Source organism: Pocillopora verrucosa, chromosome 14 (assembly GCF_036669915.1).
Source record: "Pocillopora verrucosa isolate sample1 chromosome 14, ASM3666991v2, whole genome shotgun sequence".
NCBI lineage: Eukaryota > Metazoa > Cnidaria > Anthozoa > Scleractinia > Pocilloporidae > Pocillopora > Pocillopora verrucosa.
The window spans coordinates 7,844,665-7,863,397 of record NC_089325.1 but is presented as its reverse complement, the minus strand read 5'-3'; the positions used below and the strand labels follow the sequence as shown (position 1 = coordinate 7,863,397).

At 37.9% G+C, this 18,733-nt stretch overlaps 1 protein-coding gene across 1 annotated transcript; it reads left to right on the top strand.

Moving 5' to 3' along the window:
* Positions 1-5,469: 5,469 nt before the first annotated feature.
* On the top strand, positions 5,470-6,159 carry LOC136278227 (uncharacterized). The gene has a single exon (XM_066161710.1). The coding sequence runs from the start codon at positions 5,470-5,472 to the stop codon at positions 6,157-6,159; it is 690 nt and encodes a 229-aa protein (XP_066017807.1).
* Positions 6,160-18,733: the final 12,574 nt, after the last annotated feature.

Below are 18,733 nucleotides of genomic sequence, written 5' to 3'. Positions count from 1 at the left end.
AGACATTGTGGACTCGCATTCGCGAAGGTCATTATATCAATTCAATGCTCTTGAGAGTAAACCACGAAATCTAGTATAAAAGATCTAAATACAGAGAGCGAAATGAAGAAAATACGTTTGATTAATCAGTATCCAACTCACTTATCAGTTTGTTTGACGTTAATGTACTGAACTCTGGAAACCTGTTCAGCTGACAGCTCTGGCTGGAATGATTCTTCAAGAACCTCTGAACTGTACATGACTCAGCAATAAACAATGACACCGACTACTGTTTAAAAATTCCTTGTTTATATGTTTTGCTTGACATTTCTCGTCACACATTGTTGATTTACAGACGTCAGACGTCATTTCAGGGTAGTTAGTTTTCAACACTTTTTTTCAATTGAGTAATATTTTTAAATGCATGCTGGAAAATTATTTTGAGCGAGGGTTTGATGCATATCGATGTACAAAGCTAGTTTTAAGGACGGGCTAACAAAGACCTCCCTTCTCGGTTGTGAAAGGCATCTTCAGTTAATAACTACAATTACAAGAGGAAAACTAGAATTGTAATAATGATATTTGGGCATTTCCCAACAGAAAACACTGGTCCTTCAAAAGCGTCTGGACTAATTTGATAGTTGGTAAAAGTAAAGCTACAACTGCTAACAGCGTTGCTTTAAAATTGACATAGGAACTCTAAAAAGGAAAAGAATGATATCAATATGATCACCTCCTGTATGTATCCATTAGTGCACCGAAGAGGTCTATATTTTCTCTCTATATTAGCTTTACTTCCTTTAACTTTCTTGCTCGTCACAAATTTTCTTATGGTCAGTATCAGCCATACTTCAAAAATTATATTGTATTACTTATCTTACTTATATTACTTAGCAATGCTCACATTGATATTGAACAAGGGGTTACGATTTTGATAATCACAGTTTACCATCAAATTTCATTTGCTTTATATTAGTGCAACTTTTAATGAAAGTGAAACATAACGACCATAAAGCAACACACAGTCACCCGCTGTCCCTGATGTGATTGAAAAAAAAAAGAAGATTTTCAGTGAAAATCCAATACAGCGAAGTATTAATCGAGAATAACAACCAAAATATGCTTGGAAGCACCCGTGCGGAATTCTGCGCTAAGAAATTGCGTGGGGGCGATTTAAAGTTGGCTGGTTCGTCTTTTCTGTACCATCAAACCTTTGGCCTTCTTTGGACGACAATAATTTTTAACTCGTTTGGATAAACTGGCAACCTTTCTCGAGAGAAACATTCCCTTGTCACAAGGGAGGATCTTTGAATAGCTATGCTTGCCTCTGGCGCCATGCTAGCCAAGTGCTTAAGAAAAACACACTCTTGTTTTTACGTAATACATTCACGATTACTTCCGCAATGGATTTCACATAACTTCTGGAAGGGAAGTGGTAAAGGAGAAAAGATTGAACTGATCAATACTATCAAAGTTCATTTCAATTTTATTCGCTTTTATTGACCAACATCATCAGCTGTGCGGCACATAATTGAATTGGCGGTTATGCAAATCGTTTTCTCAGCCATGAAGCTATAAATATTTACAAACAAAGCCAATACAGTCAAAACATGGAAAACATTTATATCCAGCTGGGCAGTGTGCTGTTTTACAAGGATCGCCGGATTCAAAACATGTACCAGGTAAACCTGGGTCGCAAAGTTTACCTAAAAATAAGCAGAAAAACAAACAAACAAACAAACAAATAGTCAAACAACAATTAACGAACTTTTCCTTTTTCTTTGAACACTTAAATTCCTAACTGAACCATAGATATGGTGGAAATCATTTATTTGAAAACTGAATCAGAAAATCGCGTTAAAATGTAGGAGAAGCTCGAAAAAATTTCTGTGAGTGTAAATAGAGATTCCGGCGTATCTATAACTTCTATTCTCCTCCATTTCATTGATATCGAAGAAGTAATGAACTCTGCAAATATGGTTGCTTCATACCTCTCTTTATTCTAGCTCCGAGAACCTGCGGGGAAATAAAAAAGTGTGATCAACGTGTTTTTAAGAATTTAAAACTATTTAAATCTGTTTAAGACTCTTTAAACCTCAACCACTAGTCGCGATTAAAAACCAAACTGAAACAATTGGATACAAGTATCTCAAAATTGATATGTTCCTGACGAATCGTAACATGAATTTTACACAATGCCATTTTTGCAATCTTAACTCACTTGTGGGGCCTGAAAGCAGATGATGCATATCAAGAGAACAGCCACGTAGACCTTCATGGTTTGGAATCTTCACTGATACCGTACGACGTCTGAAAAAGGAACCTAATTGGAGAAAAGAAATCGGACACAAAGTTTAGTCTCAAGTGTACGCACATATATAGTGAAAAGAAATCCCGGTAGATTACCAAGCCATGGTCTCACTCTTGAAAAATATGGTCGAGAAAGATATGTATCAATATACCCTACCCACCTGGGTAATGAAGTAAAATCGTAAACTGCAGAAATCTTCCCAGCCTACCTTAGGGAAGAAAAATTTTAAATGACCAACTTCGAAATTGAATTTGTCATATATATGAGTATAAAATCTTAACAGAGCAATTAAATAATGGCCATGATGCTGCAAAAATTACATGCTTAAAAATCGTTAATCGTCATTTTTTGCTCCTCATGTCTCTATTCACAATATTGATGAACCGACGTCAATCGTCCGCTTTTAAAGCAGCAGATATAAACATAACCTTTTCAGTTTGCAATGAACTATAGACAGCTTATAAATTATGTAGATTGATGAAGTTTTGAGATGAACAAATTTAAAAAGTTCAATTTCAGGGTTACGAAAAGACATATTTTCTTTCAGTGCTCTTTATCTCAGATGCATTTTGGAGTGATGTCTTCCTTTTTGTGGTGGAAATTTAAAAATGTAGCAAATAAACGTTTTCCTTAAAAGCTAATAAAAAACGCTCCATTCAAATTAATTTGGCTGAAAATTGAGTCATGATGTGTAAAGCTTCCAATTGAAAGGAAAAGCGCTGTGAATTTTAGAGTTTGTGGACTTCACACCGGCATAAAATCATCTACATTTAATGCTTATCAAAAATATCTGAAATACTGAACAGCATTATAAAAATAATTCAAAAACTTTCCTTGATACTGTTTTTCGATATTGAAAAGTACTTGTAAAAGATTTCTTCATCATATCATGAACATGTTTTCAGTGAAACTGGGGCCAATCTGCCGTGACTCACCCTTAGAGTGTATGCGTTAGAAAAAAAAAATGTACATGACGCGGCAAAAATCATTAATGCGTTTGACACTTGTACTTCTCGACGTAACTGGCACAAAGACGCCTAATTGTAAATTTAAAGTAGAACTTCAATATTTAATGTCAAAGTCAATTATCTCAGTAGGAGATACATTAAGCGTCTTCCAGTGATAGAGTTGAGATAGAAGATGTACCGGAAAGGAATTTGTTGGCACTCTCGCAGTGGTTTAGCCTATAAAAATTTCAAAGGTCGTGTTGACAAAAGCGAGAAAAAGCTATAGAGGGTCTTAATGGGGATAACCGTTAGCCATAAAACGGCCAAAAAATTTAGCCGTTAGGCGTAAAAATTGACAAATTTTAACCGTTAGTCGTAAAAAAAGTTTAACGCAAACAATATGTCTGGTGGAAACAATGGAAAGGTGTTAACCGTTAGCCGTAAATTGGCCAAAATTTTAACCGTTAGCCGTAAAAGCCATCACCCCATTGAGACCCTCGCTATAGTGTATCCTCTGCCTTCCACAAACAGAGATAGTTTGAAACTCTCCATGGAAAGGAACATTCGCTTAAGTTAGGGCATAGATTGGAAAGTATAAGGGATTTCGCATGGATTTCAGGCTAACTAGACTTATCATGTAGTGTACATAATATCTGCAAGCTGCATGGTCGAGTGGCCAACTTTTGGGTTCTAATCCCCTACCCTACCACCCAAAGGATTTGTTTTAGATATCCTCGATTTCAATGCCTTGTGCCCTGTAAATAGCTGAGTGGTTTTCTCTCTGCGATCTGCTGTAGGATTTAAGTCAGTTTAAGTTTACTTAATTGATTCTAGGGAATTATGGGAGGAGATGAAACGGATTTGGAAATACTGAATATGTGCTGTATTAATTCATTTTAAAAATTGATCAAATCAAAACAAAAAGAAAAAAGAAAAAAAAGAAATATTATTTAGAGCATGTCACAAACAAAAAAATAAAGAGCCAGCGTTTACATGAGCTTGGTTTTATCTACGAATAGCCATTTGATCTCATGCATTAAGAGGCAACGTCTTAATACTTTTTTCAGCGTGTAATCGGCCTACAGGTTGCGATTTCACAACCAAAACATCGAACACATTCCTCGCCCGGTTCACAGTCTGATACTACACAGGGATTAAAATGACACGGTGCAAATGGAGCTGGCGTACAGAGAGCTGATCCAAGCTGGATAAGAAACGATTTGATATGACCCACCCATCCCACCCCAGCAACACAATCAACGGTATAACGTTCGTTCACAATGTATTGAATGTACCATATATGGACACGTATGACCACAAAATCTTGACACAGCGAAAAATAATGGACATGATGCAGCAAAAATCACCTAATTGAATACAATAAACTTCTCACTAACAAGCCTCTTCTTACAAGATTGATGATCAAGTGTAGACGTCAGACGTCAGACGTAAGCCGCAAATGAAGACACGGCTGGGTGTTTGAAGAACGCGGACCGGATGACTGCGGATGGCGGACGCGGATGGGAAAATGTAGATAGAAAAGTGCTGATTGGAAAAAAAAAATGTATATATATATATATATATATATATATATATTATATGTTGCGAAAGGGGAAAAACAGAGAGACTATACTTTTATCCCTACAAGCCTGTTTCGTGATTCCTCACTCACCAGGGGATGAGTCATCTAATCAATAAGACAACTTTTCTGTATATATACCAAATATTCGTAGAAAAGCTGCTTACCTTGAAGCGAAGCGGGTATCTATCAGAGGCAGTTTACAACAAGATCAGACCCCGACACAAACAGCCGCATAGAATCTACGGTTTACCGAAGATCCATAAGGCCGATGTACTGCTAAGACCTATCGTGTCGTGCGTAAACACCTTTGCATATGATTTATCTGCTTACTTAGCCAACATCTTGTCTCCTTTAACAGGAAAGCCAGAGTACATAGTGACCAATTCAGCCCACTTCGTATCCACCGTCAGCAATGAGACGATCTTAGACAACGAGATCATGGTATCTTTCGACGTTTCGAATCGCTGTTTACTAACGTTCCTATCGACGCCGCTGTACAAGCCGCACTGCAGAAACTCGAGAACGACCCAAGCCTTGCAGACCGCACAACACTAACGCCTGCACAGATCGCTGACCTTTTGAAATTCGCATTGAGATCCACATACTTCCTGTATAACGGATCGATTTACGAGCAAAAAGACGGCGCCGCCATGGGGAGTCCGGTTTCCGCTGTCATTGCTAACCTCTACATGGAGAGTTTCGAAGAACAGGCGATAATTACATCATCCTACGAGCCTAGGATCTGGAAACACTACGTGGACGATACCTTTACCATTCTGGATCGCGAAAACGTAGACGACTTCTTACAGCATTTAAACAACCAGCAGTCTTCCATCCGCTTCACCATGGCGACAGAGAAAGACAACAAACTCGCCTTCCTTGACACCGCAGTTTTAAGAGAATCTGACGGCCACCTCACCACCAGCGTATACAGGAAGCCCACGCACACCGAACAATACTTAGCGTATGATTCACACCACCCTCAATCAGCAAAACGTGGTATTGTCAAGTGCCTTTACGAGCACGCCGAACGTCTCGTAACAAAACCCTCCGTCATCTTCGAGGAGAAAAAACATCTGTCATCTGTTCTGGTTTCTAATGGTTATCCTTTTTCTTTCTTGCAGAAACTTAACAAGACCGGAAAACCAAAAAACAGTGCCGAATCCGCCAACGAGTTCAAAGCTACTGCGGTTTTACCTTATGTCAAAGGTCTGTCCGAGCAGGTTCGCCGTTGCCTTCAACAACAAGCCGTACGCGCTGTTTTCAAGTCAGAGACCTCGCTAAGATCTCAGTTAGTACGACCAAAGACGCTGTCGACCCGGCTAAACAAGATGGCTTAGTTTACAGGATTCCATGTGAATGCGGCAAGGTGTAAATCGGAGAGACTGGAAAACCTATGCAAGACAGAATTAAGGAGCACGATCGAGACATTCGACTCGCCCGTACCGAGACCTCCGCCGTTTCAGAGCATGCCCGCAACACCGGACACAAGCCACTCTGGAACAAAGTAAAGTTTATTGATCGTGACCCTTATTACTACACGCACAGGGTCAAAGAGGCAATTCATATAAGGCTTCACCCTAACAACATCAACAGGGATAGTGGGATAGAAATTCCAGAAGCGTGGATGCCCACGATCAAAAAACACAACAACAGGAGAGCCGTGCGACAGCGGACCGCCGAGGGAGCTAATCACTGAGTGGACAGCAAGGATCGAAATGCACCGATCAGAGCTGTTGAAAAACAACTAATCACAGCAGAGCATCATGCTTTATAAGATCATGCATGACCAGTCGACCTCATCGCTTGAAGAAGAATAGCAGTATGCAGTCGAAACGTCGCGATCTACATCACACGTGACTACACGTTAGACAAACGAAAAACTTAACTTTTATTTTTAAATACCAAATAAGACTAAAGACGCTAAAGCGAAAAAACTATCAACAATTTGTCTAATGTATAAAAAGGGTATTCAATGCAAAATAACGAGAGACACCCCTTAGCAACAAAATAAACATTCGTGAAGTAAATATATCTTATGAGATGTTTTGGCGTGTACTAACGCAGAGTATTTTTACGAGTTGTACTGTATTTTGACGAGCCTGTGGGGCGAGTAAAAATACAAACAACGAGAAAAAATATTCCGTGATGCAACACGCCAAAACATATCTTAAGAAATTTATTTTCCCACTCTGATAGTTACAAAGAAAGAATTTCTAGAAAGAAAAACTTTTTTCGGGAAAGTGTGACAGATTTGCGTGACGCTCGCGCGCGGTTTCCCATAGTACAAATAACCAGATTGCAATATCGCGGTATATTTGCACTCGTCTCGTGCGTTGTCCGCACAGTAATCAGCAGGAGCTACTTATGATCCCGCTCCTTGAATTGTAACAAGAAATGAATTATTTGGTGTCACAATAAAATACTCCAGTTATAGTTTCCGCGTCGAGGTCCAGTTTTTGAGGAAAACTGGTTTATATTCTGTATCTGTCAACCACGGTTAACATCTGATTTAAGTTGACTCTGGTTCCAGTAAAACAATAGTATTCCTGTCGCTGCTTTGCTAATTTTGACTTTATTTATTTTTTCATTTTTTCAAGTCTTTTTTTTTACATCCGCACTTTTCTATCCGCATTTTTACATCCACGTTTTCTCTTCTGCAATCCGCATCCGCCACCGCAGTCATCCGGTCCACGTTTCACAGACTGACTGTTTTTTACTGTTAATCACTGAGAAACAGCGATAAACTAAGACGTTGAATCAAGGCTTCTGCAAATATAAACAATTTCCAGCAAGGAGTCAGGTTTTTTAGGTCACTGAAAGACCTTTTCTTCCCTTGATGTCTTCATTTTTATGATGAACACCGAAACACATGCTCTCTATCCAAGACGGTATACTGGCTAAGGAATGGAAGAGAGGAACTAGAACGAAATCATTTTGGCTCTAATACTTTAATACTTTTGTATTAAAGAGGAAAGTTGGTGAACAAAGATAACAATGGAGTAATTAAGTTTTAATGATTTTTCTTGAAGCCACTCTCATGTATGGCACGCAGTGAAGATCATCGTTTGTCGGCTTTAGACTAGCGTTAAACAATTCAAGTGCATTGTTCATTAAAAACCAGACACCTACAGGCGTTTAATCGGATTACTTATGTGTGACACAGAGATAATATATTTGCATAAGGACTTTGGAAATGCAAACAATCACACCTAAAAAGAGGTCCAAGAGGTTCCCTTTGGCGAGAGCTTTGAGTGTCGTGCATATCTCCCAAAATTCAAGCTTGAAGAAAGTGAATGTGGCCTTTGTTATCAGATAGAAATGGAATTTTTGAAACATATTATCTATCTGCAAAACTTTGTGTACCAAAATTGGCAAATTTACATTCATAAACATGCATATCCATTGCTTTTTTTTCGCATTTGTTGCGTGACATGGCATACCTTTTACCCTCTTTCAATGAATCGTGATTTAGTGGTATGCTAAGTTAAAGGGAATGGAAATCAAGGGTTCATTAGGTGAATTTTGGAAAGATAGTCAAATATCCTGTTTACTATGTTTGTTTTGAGGTCTCCCATATCCTTGTAACACTAAATTCCATCTAGTATTACACATGCTAATCCTAATAATCACAAAAACCCTGGATAAAGCGTTGGGGATACCTTAGGCTGAAAATAAAATAGAGGTGAAATAGTCAATCAACAAATGAATAGTAAAAACCTTAACTGAAACGCTAAAAACGATCATTGTAACAGCATAAACATTAACCGAGTTTAAATACTTGATGGTACAGTTTACTCGTATTTGTGCAGGATTATCTTATCTATATAAATTTCAAATAAGACATTGATAACGAGTTCAGTCATTCACTATACGTATCATTACAGAATAAACATTATCGAACTTAAATGCTTGATGGTACAGTTTACTTATATTTGTGCAGGATTATCTTATCTATATAAATTTCAAATAAGATGTTGATAACGAGTTTTATCATTCACTATACGTATCATTACAGAATAAACATTATCGAACTTAAATGCTTGATGGTACAGTTTACTTATATTTGAGCAGGATTATCTTATCTTTATAAATTTCAAATAAGATGTTGATAACGAGTTCAATCATTCACTATACGTATCATTACAGTATAAACATTATCGAGCTTAAATGCTTGATGGTACAGTTTACTCATATTTGTGCAGGGTTTTTTTTTTATCTTATAAATTTCAATTAACATGTTGATCCAATTATTAATTATACATATCATAACAGCATAGTTGGACAGCTTTTTCAAATACATCGCAGTCATTTTGTGGAGAGTTTACCAAAATCTTTGTTCATTAAGTTATTAAATGTTGTAAGCTTACAAACAGAAACATGCACATGGTGGCCAGCTAGTGATAGTTGAAAAAACGATAGCCTGTTAAAGAAACTGTTTAACATCGTTAAGGAAAACGTACGATACAAAAAATAAGAAACCAATGCTTACTGTCACCGATATAAGTCCAAGGCTTATTGATTCAGTTAACGCATTAAATGTCATCTTGAAAGATTCCAATAAGGTGTCCATGTTGCTTGGAATATTTTCTCTGATTGTCTGACTATCTCCTCAGAGTAGTCCTCAATGAAGTCCTTTCTTACAAAACAGTATTTGTTCGTTTGTCAGTTTGAGCGTGCTCGAGTACTTATGAGTTCACTTGAGTTCATTCGAGTATTTCTGACTTTTTTTTTACATTGTCTTGGGCTTTGAGTTTGTTTGGAGTAATTTTGGAATTGTTATGGCATTTCTTTGGTTCGCGGAACGACCCGTTTCGAAACTGACGCTCGACATCTTTTAGTGTGGGTCTACCGCGAATGGTGTGTACGTTTGTAAGTGCTTTGAGCGTGCCAGAAAGAAAGCAATTCTTCATGATTTTCAATCAAGCTTCGCATCACGAGAAGCAGAGAGCAAAGAGACCTACGAAGAGCAAAACAAGTCACATTATTTTCATCAGCCACCTCGTTTTCACGCTTGCCTCGCTTTAATGCTTGTAGAAGAATACCGCAGACCGTCAAGCAACGCTCGGGCTTTCACACTTTGATAGTTAGGTTGATAGATAGGAAACCGAAACCTTGACTCGGCCTACCTGCGTAGCCCGAGTAACTAGTATTAGCTACCGCTAAGTGACAACGAGACTGTCAATATAGCACATAGTTTGCAGAAGACACATCAAAGATATAGAGTATGTGCCATTTTGGAACTCAAAAGTAATATTTTTATTTCAAAGTATTAACAACAACGAATAACAATAGAAAAAAATTTGTTACACAGCTGTATCTCGAACAACAATGTCGGGGTGTTTTGCAATAATATTCAATGAATTGGAACTAAAGTTAGAAATAAGGAATAAGAATAAAAATGTAAGAAAATCACATGCGTACTTTCATTGTTTCTGCAACAAAAATTCGAAATGTCAAAGTGTTTTGCAATAATATTGTGGACTTTTTACGTTTAATGACATAATGTTTCCATGGAGCGATTGCATTGTTGAAAAGGAAACAATGATTTGATATCATCATTTAAAGTTCCAAATGTACTAATTTCAAAAATATCATTGAACACACGGCACCTATCGACATTGCAGCAAACGATTCACAGTGCTCTCTCAGCCAACACCAATCAGGTTCTCGAACTGTTTCACAAGAGCCAATGCTTCCTCTTTGAAGACATGAATCGTTTACAATTCGAAAAAACTCTCTTTGATTGAAGGTATAGATGTCTTGTCGAAAAATGGCAAAGCAAAGTTAAGAAAGGAATCTACTGCACATGAAAACTTCCTTGCATGGCTCAAGCAATAATTAATGAAATGTGTGTGTTCCTCGTATGTACCCTGGGAATCCCTAATATGCAAGGAATGTCCACTATTTTGTAGTTACCTGTTCTTTATCACCATCACCCTCCAATATGTTTCCATTAACTATATGTGCTGCCTTGTTAGTGATAACAAAGGGGTTGAAACTTCCATTTGACGCATGAGCAAATCTTCTAAATAAATATTTCCTCTCGTATCTTGGATACGAAACACAGACATTTTGTTAAGCACATTTGAACGAATTCAGCTTTGACTCACTTTAATTACTTTTATGGGACGTGATGTTTTGCATCAAGGCAATAATAAAATTACACGTTCTTTTTGAGAAAAACTTCATAGAAAACGCTGCAAAATGAGTTTGTGCACAATTAACTAATAAAGTGAGTTTTGATATTATCCAAACAATAGCAATTACCAATTTACGGTCTGAATATTGACGCGCTCTTTTCGTTTAGAGAAATGTGTTCTACGAAAGCCAAGCTTTAACCTCTAAAAAACAGTCGTGGTCTTATGGCAAAACACTAAAAAGAGGCACGCTTGCCCAGTAAATAAGTTTGACTTGAGTTTGTGTTTCAAAAGGGTGTTGGTCGACTTGACAACTGGCACCCTGGCCGCAACTGGTAAAAGTGGCACGCTGGCAGATTTGAACACGTTGGTTCAAGGAGTGATCTAGCTCGGCTCGACTATGGCACTCTGCCTTTGTTCCCTTACCTTACGTTACATTTTCTCTGAAGCGCTCAAAATTTTTTCTGCATACACAAAATCCTCGCGCTTCGCTCGGCTGACTCGTTGGCAATCAACCATGACCTACGAGAAATCATTATATTGTTCCTTAGCTTGATACTTAATGACAAAAAAAAATTCAAACGGTGAGAATACTGAAAGTAAGCAACCTTTTTGCGCACAAACACTGCATTTTGTCTATGATGCCTTCTCGTGCATCTGGTGACCATTGCAGAACCTCAGTCAGCGTTTACGCTTAAACACTCTAAATTCATTGTCATGCATGATATTCTGTGGTAATGGATCGGAACTCTGATAAAAGTGCTTATTTATTGTGCTTTGCTGCAAATTTCCCGTCAAGTTTAGCCAAGAGTTCGTGTCACTTATCGTTCTGACAGTCAATGGAAGAAACTAGCAATGGAGTTGTAACCCTGCTCTAGGTCTTTCTTTAAGGGTTCAACTGACCGTAAAAAGAAAACAAAAATAAAAACAAAAAACGAAAAAAACCGAAAAAAAAAGGGACGGTTGCTCACAAGACAACTGCAGTTTTTTTTTGCTGTCTGTGTCAACAATTCAAGCGTATCCGCTGCAGAGAAATATTTTAAAACATTATTTTGACGAATCAAAATCTTTACTGTGTCTTCGACTCTTACGGAGCTATTATTTGTAGTAAAACTTGAATTTTGACTTTGTTTGTCTACGTTTCCAAACTCCATTTCCACCGACAACCTGTTTTATAAAGCGAACTTTTAACGAGAATTCAAGATAAATTAGGAAAAGCTTTTGTGTCCGTTATGGTATGAACGACTTGTAAGATTCATTCATCGGATATAAATTCAAACCAGTATTTTTCATTGACTTCATTTCTTTCAGGACGCTGAAGGGGGGGGGGGGGGGAAGAGGGAGGGGGGCGTCAGTAAAAGACATCGGAGATAATCAAGCTTGAACGCAACTCTAGTTTGAGTGTTTAATTTATTGAATTTGCTCCAAAGAACATACAAACGGACTTTTGTGCCACAGAATATTCTTCACCCTGAGAATTGTGGTTAAATACGATGTTACATAGACAATTCAAGCTAGGCTTTAATGTAATTCCGGTTAAATACAGTTTGCTTTAAACTACAAGCGGACTTCTATGGATATCAATGGCGTGGAGCTTTCATCGTTTCTCAGTACTCCAATCAAACGATGAACAATCATAACTTTCACAACCATTACAAGGACGGCATGTGACTCCTACCGCGCATGGTGATTGGGCACAAGGGTCATTCAATTTACACTCATCTTCGAAGTCTAGTTTAGGGCAATGTTCTTGACCTGAAAATATAGGAGAGAAATTGGTTTTCTTTGATTAATGGACTGATCGATACTCAGCCACTATTGGAAGACTTCACCCAGATGTCTCTGTATCTTTCGAATCACTGCGTTACTGAGTTGGCTCGCACCCTTAGCGCGCATGATTCTTGTCGCATTAACATTGCTGGAAGCATTTTAATCGATAGCAGAAGTGGTGGAGATCATTGAAAAAAAGGAAAAGAAGAAACATTAAATCGCACCCACGTCATACGGCGATCTTTTAATCCTGGCTCCAAAAACCTGCGAAAAAAGCTAGTTTTAGTAACATTTCAAATCCATTGAATGCTCCAGTGTTGAAAACCAGCCCACAAAATAAAAGATGCAAATATTCCACGACTTCATTTAACTTTAAATGAAAAAAAAACAACAACAACAAACAGAAGAGAAATAAAAGAAGCTAATTATCTGGTTTATGAATTTTGACTCACTTGTGAGGCCTGAAAGCCAACCAGGAATAACAAAAAGCCAGCAACGTAGGTCTTCATGATTTGAAACTTTCAGATTGTGCGATGAAAAAAAGGCACCGTTCTAGAAAACGCAGAGAAGTGATGAAAAAAGAGTTTTCAGATGTGTGAAAAAAGAGTTAAGCAGGGCGTCAGTTTTTTAGTTAAATATTCCAAACTCGGCTATGCCAGCATAATATTTTGCTAATGAAGTTATGGATAAGTCTTCCTGCAACAGACCATGACAAAAAGAGAAACCAATGCAATATTAAACTTTATATTCAAGAGATGCGGCTTTCCAGTAAAATGAATTAAATTAGGTAAACAAGCAAATAGTAGGAGAAACAAACCGCTGGAAAAACCAGAGGGGGTATTCGAAACGTCGACCGTCAGACATGTCTAACGGAAAGTTCTCTTAAAACAACGGAACCCATACGGCTATAAGTTTCATTCCACATAGGAAATGAATAAAAGGAAGAAATATATGTCTATAGTTAATTATAAGCCAAACTCACTTAGATATAATTGAAGTCTGTACAGGTGGTTAACAGCCGAGATCGTCTCAGGAGAGAGCAAAGACGAGAATGAACGTTTAGAAACTGCAGAACGTAATATATATAACAACGCCACAATGACAAGAGATATATATCAAATATGCCTTAAGCTGTGATTAATTAAAAAACGTCAGTAATAAAGAAGAAGTTCAGCTAATATAAAGTTTGTGGTTTACTTTCAGATAATACATACCTCAGATATTTAACAAGCGTAAAGCCAAAGGTATGGATATTGGTAAATGTTCCTTATGTTGAAGGGTGGAATTGGGGTCTATTATAATTACCGCTCATGTGCAAGAGAAACCGGAACGCAAATAAGGAAAGCCTAAAAACACACCTAAATACCAAATCCGAAAACCCATTTGTGTTTTTACGAAAATCAAATGCTTAAAAACGGAAAATTTGCAAACTGGAATGAACGCCAAAACCGAAAAACCGAAAATTCCAGTCTTCCCCCCCATGCATTTGTTTGTTTATCAGATTGATTACTCCACCCGCGAAGCAAATATTTAATTTTTTAATTGAAGTAGTTGCTACAAACAAACAATCCGAGCATAGAGAGATTCCTTTTTTTCCCGATTTTGTGAGTCATCATGAGTTCTTTTTTTATTATGGGACATATCGGTTTTTCTTAAGGGATCGTGAGTATTTCAACCTTTAAATTTTAAGACAAGATCTGATGTCTGGGAATCGTGATTATCAACCAAACTATATTTGTTTTCTATTCCAGTACTGACAAAAGGTACCAGACCAATATTCTATTGAGTCATCCTGACATAGCAGGTTTAGTAAATATCGAGCAACTTTATATGTTGTGTTTCTTGTCGTAATATGACGCTTATATTGTCTGTAAACAAATAGTCAAGAATATAATGCTGACAGAATAGAGGGTCTTAAAGGGATTAACCGCTAGGCGTAAAAGACGGCCAAAAAATTTTGCAGTTTTGCGTAGAAATTGGCAAAATTTTAACAGTTGTGTGTTGTCTACGATGTGTCATTTTGTGTTAAAGATAGCTGTAAAATGGGCAAAATTTTAACCGTTGGGCGTAAAAGCCAGATTACTTAGATTCCTGAGAGGTGGGTGACTTCGCTAAACACAAAATTTATTTGTTTCATAAAGAGGGTGATTTTTAGTGGCAATGAAACCAGTTTTCAATGAGTCATCGTACAGTAATACGTTTTAACATGCTGTTCATGATTCGGGGAAAATCACTGATGTAGAATTTCTTGCAAGATCATGCTTCGCTTGACCTGAGAGACTGGTTGTTAACGAGGTGTCATGCAGTAATACTATACTTTTACATACAGAAATATGCTTCAATACTTTCCTCAACAGTCTGAACACAGAAAACATTCCAAATGAGCAGTATGCTGTCGCACAAGCATCTTAATAAAAACATGCCTAATTGTTAAGGTTTAACTATATTAAAACATCATAGTTTATTTTCTCTCAGGATTCTCAGTAAGAGATACATTTTGTGTCCTCCGGTGTTGGGGCTATGACGGAAGTTTACAATCTTCACGAAAAAGTCATATGTTAACCTGCTGATCAAATTCAAGTAGTGTCCTCGAAAGCGTGCTGCAATTTAAGCAATTTTTTAGGAAATAAACTTCAAAAAACCTGTGCATCCTTGATAATGGTTGGACGCTACTACCAAAGTGCTACGAAATCACGTGTTTGGGCACGTCACTTCGGCACGTCCCATTTTTCACGCCTACTGAAATGACAAATTACCTGTGAGGATCATTTCCTCCCTTGGATAGGAGCTCTAAGGAAAAAGAGTTTTTTGACGCTCTCGCAGAGGCTTAGCATTTGAATTTAAAATGGTGTGTTGGCAAAGGCGGTGAAAAAGCTTTGTAACATCCTGTATGTCCTAAAACAGAATGTGCGGGGAAAAAAACGTGTTGAGATTGAGTCATCGGTCGGAAAGCATGAGGAACACATGAATGGATCTCAGACATGCCATCCTCATTACATAACTAGGTTTGACTTCCATGTGTCTGATATAGTTCACAAACAAATTGTGCTTGCTACTGAACGTACGAATGAATGCAATCTGAACATGCAAAAGAGTTTTTATTAAGTGAGCCCACTTCGCTAGTCTTTCTTATTTCTGATAACAGATACGTTTTTTGGTAATGATGTCTGCTGAAACATCGAAACGTCGAATCACATGAAATCAATAACAATGTTTATATAAGATGCTAAATTTTATTTTATAGACACAAAAAAAGCCCCCGTAAATCTCGTACGAAATACACACAACTAAAGTAAAAGCGAACGACTGTGAAATGCATCGTTCGTCCAATCGGAGACACGAACGATGGTACTTTACAGCGAAGGGTAACAAGCGCGAGGCTTTCTATTAAAACAAAATGGAAGAAAAAGTGCTAAGCCTTCTCTCTGTGAAGGAAAAGCAGATGGCCTCATAGAGCTACCGTATTCTGATCTATGTTACATTTTAAATGAAATTTTCGTGTTGGTTATTTTTAAAACCGAGGTTGCCGCATTTTTTGTGCAAGTTTTCATACTTTATAATTGTAAGCACTTGCAAACTCGCCGAGTCATTCATAAATTGAATTTTAAAAATACTATCTTTTTCTCGCTTTTTTCTCTCTGTCGGCGAGTTAGTGTGTACACAAATAACAAAATTAAAAGTATAGCGTCAACAGACTTACTGAGTATCGCGCCATGTTGCGGATTTGTTGGCGGTGTTTAGAATAAAATTTGCTCTTGCACTAAATGGACTCCAATCTTTGCAATGTATCTGTCAATAAGAAAAATCTCAGTAGATATGAAGTAAAAAAATCATACCACGGAAAGTGCTTCAACGATTTTCATTCTTTCTTTACGAAGCATCGAAACTCATGAATGAAAATCGTTTGTGCGCTTTTTCTATGGAATAATCTCTATTTATAAAATAATTCAAATAGTACGCGCTCTCTGATTGGCCATAAAACCATTTTACACGAGCGTATGTAAACACGGTTTTCGTTCCTCTTTCATTAGTTATTTTGTAAAAGAAATGTAAAATAGTTTCCGTGTTTACATAGCCTGATGTAAACACTTGGGAGGTTGGGAGAACACTCGATAAGCTGGAAACCACTCCGCTTCGCGTCGTGGTTTCCTACCCTAATCTCGTGTTCTCCCAACCTCCCGCGTCTTTACATCAGGCTATGTAAACACGGAAACCATTTTATATTTCTTCATTATTGTTTTCTTGAGAGCGTAACACAAGTTAGGCTTTCACAGTTAGAATAGGAACACATTTCTTGCCACGTCGGCAGAATGATATCTGACGAGGATTAGGATGACACGATCTTCGTGAAACAAGCCGCACAACAAATTATTTTTTGACAGTTCAATGATTTTTCGGCGCTTTCTTTGAGTTCTCTCCTCATTTCTCTTCTTTTTCTCCTGTAAAATAGGCCACTTCCAAGTACTAGCGGTTCAGTGATCTGGTGCCGAAATTACGGCGCGAGGACGAGGCTAAGTGCGAAGTAAAACGAATAAAGTGCCGTTGTGGTGAAAAGAGAGGAAATTTCTGTAAATTCAATGTAGGAGTTAGTTAAGAGATGGCGGAAAAGGAAAGAAGAGGGTAAAACTGTTCGATTTATGCAAGAAAGCTGCAGCAATGAAGCAGATCAAACTAGTCTCCTCTGCTGTAAGGGGGGGGGGGAAATTACAAACAAGTAAGGGAAATTTTCAGCACCTAAAATTTTGTTTGAAAAAAAAAATGTTTGGACGTAGAACTTCTGTAACTTTTCAGAGCTCTCATTCGGCGTTCGCATGCAGCCTGACCAAGCCTAGCCTCAGTTTCCTCTATGTCATCATCTAACCTGTAATCTTTTGTTTTGCTTATTCGTAGCAACTTGAGACTTACTGTAATTTGCTGAAAGATCTAAAAGAAACGAATCGGAAATCTGTTATTTGCGAAATGAACTCAAAATCTTTAATTAGCAAAATGGAAGCGGTAAGTTGAGAAAATCTGCACGGTAAACTCCACCGGCGGGAAGGATAAGTCGGTCAGTGCGTAGATTGTTGTCACGCATTTGAATTATTCCTCGGTAAACGTTCAAGTGAACATATTTTGCAAAGTACACAACGAAGATTTTCCTTTCGCACTTTCCCTAGTTGTTATTATTTGCTAAGTTACGTATATAATCCAAACTGTCAGTGAACTGACCGATTTATCCTTCCAGCTGGTGGTTCTTAAGTTTTCTGCACTTCTTGTGTTTGCAAATTACAGAACTACAGATTTCCATTTCGAAAGAAAAAAAAGATATTTTGAGTTTATTCTAAAACTCACAGATTTCAATTTCGTTTCGTTTCGCAAACCACGGTAAGCCCTCGTTACGAATCAGTATAGGGGGGGAGGGGGGGTTAATTATCGCCAGCAGAGTGTAAAGAAGGGGCCTATAGAACATCGACCGTCAGTTAACCACCAAAAAGAGAGGGGGGGGGGGTCTTAAGCATACAACAGAGCGTTATGAGGGTATCAAGTAGATGTTATCGTGTCACAATCAAATTTCTTCGACCCCGCCTCCCCTTTTTTTTAGTTTCGTATAATGGCCCCAATCAGTCGCCCAAAATCGAGCTGCTTTATCTCTCCGTGCCAAACGGGGTAAGTTGTTTTAGCGAAGTATCCACCCGATGTTACGCGGTAACTTGTTTTGAAGGCGATACAGATACACTTGGGGCAGCAGTTTGCAGAGAACTTTTGTTGCACTTTTGGCTACGGAGTTTATTTTGACCAAAAACGTATTGGAAATATCAAATAGTTGGCAGTGCCTATGGCTTGTGCATTGTAAGAGAGAATCCTCTGCCTCTGATCATAATCATTGTCTTGACTAACTGAGTGCTGCAAACATATAGAACGGCTTAAATTATGTCGAAAAGATCAACTCACAAAAATCCTTGTCCTTGAATCCATTGCTTTCGAGGGGCATAAAGGGAGTGGGTAAATAAAAAACTACAACAGC

Bases quoted from the DNA above. Each gene is read 5' to 3' on its own strand.
- LOC136278227 (XM_066161710.1), top strand. From the start codon at position 5,470: ATGGGGAGTCCGGTTTCCGCTGTCATTGCTAACCTCTACATGGAGAGT.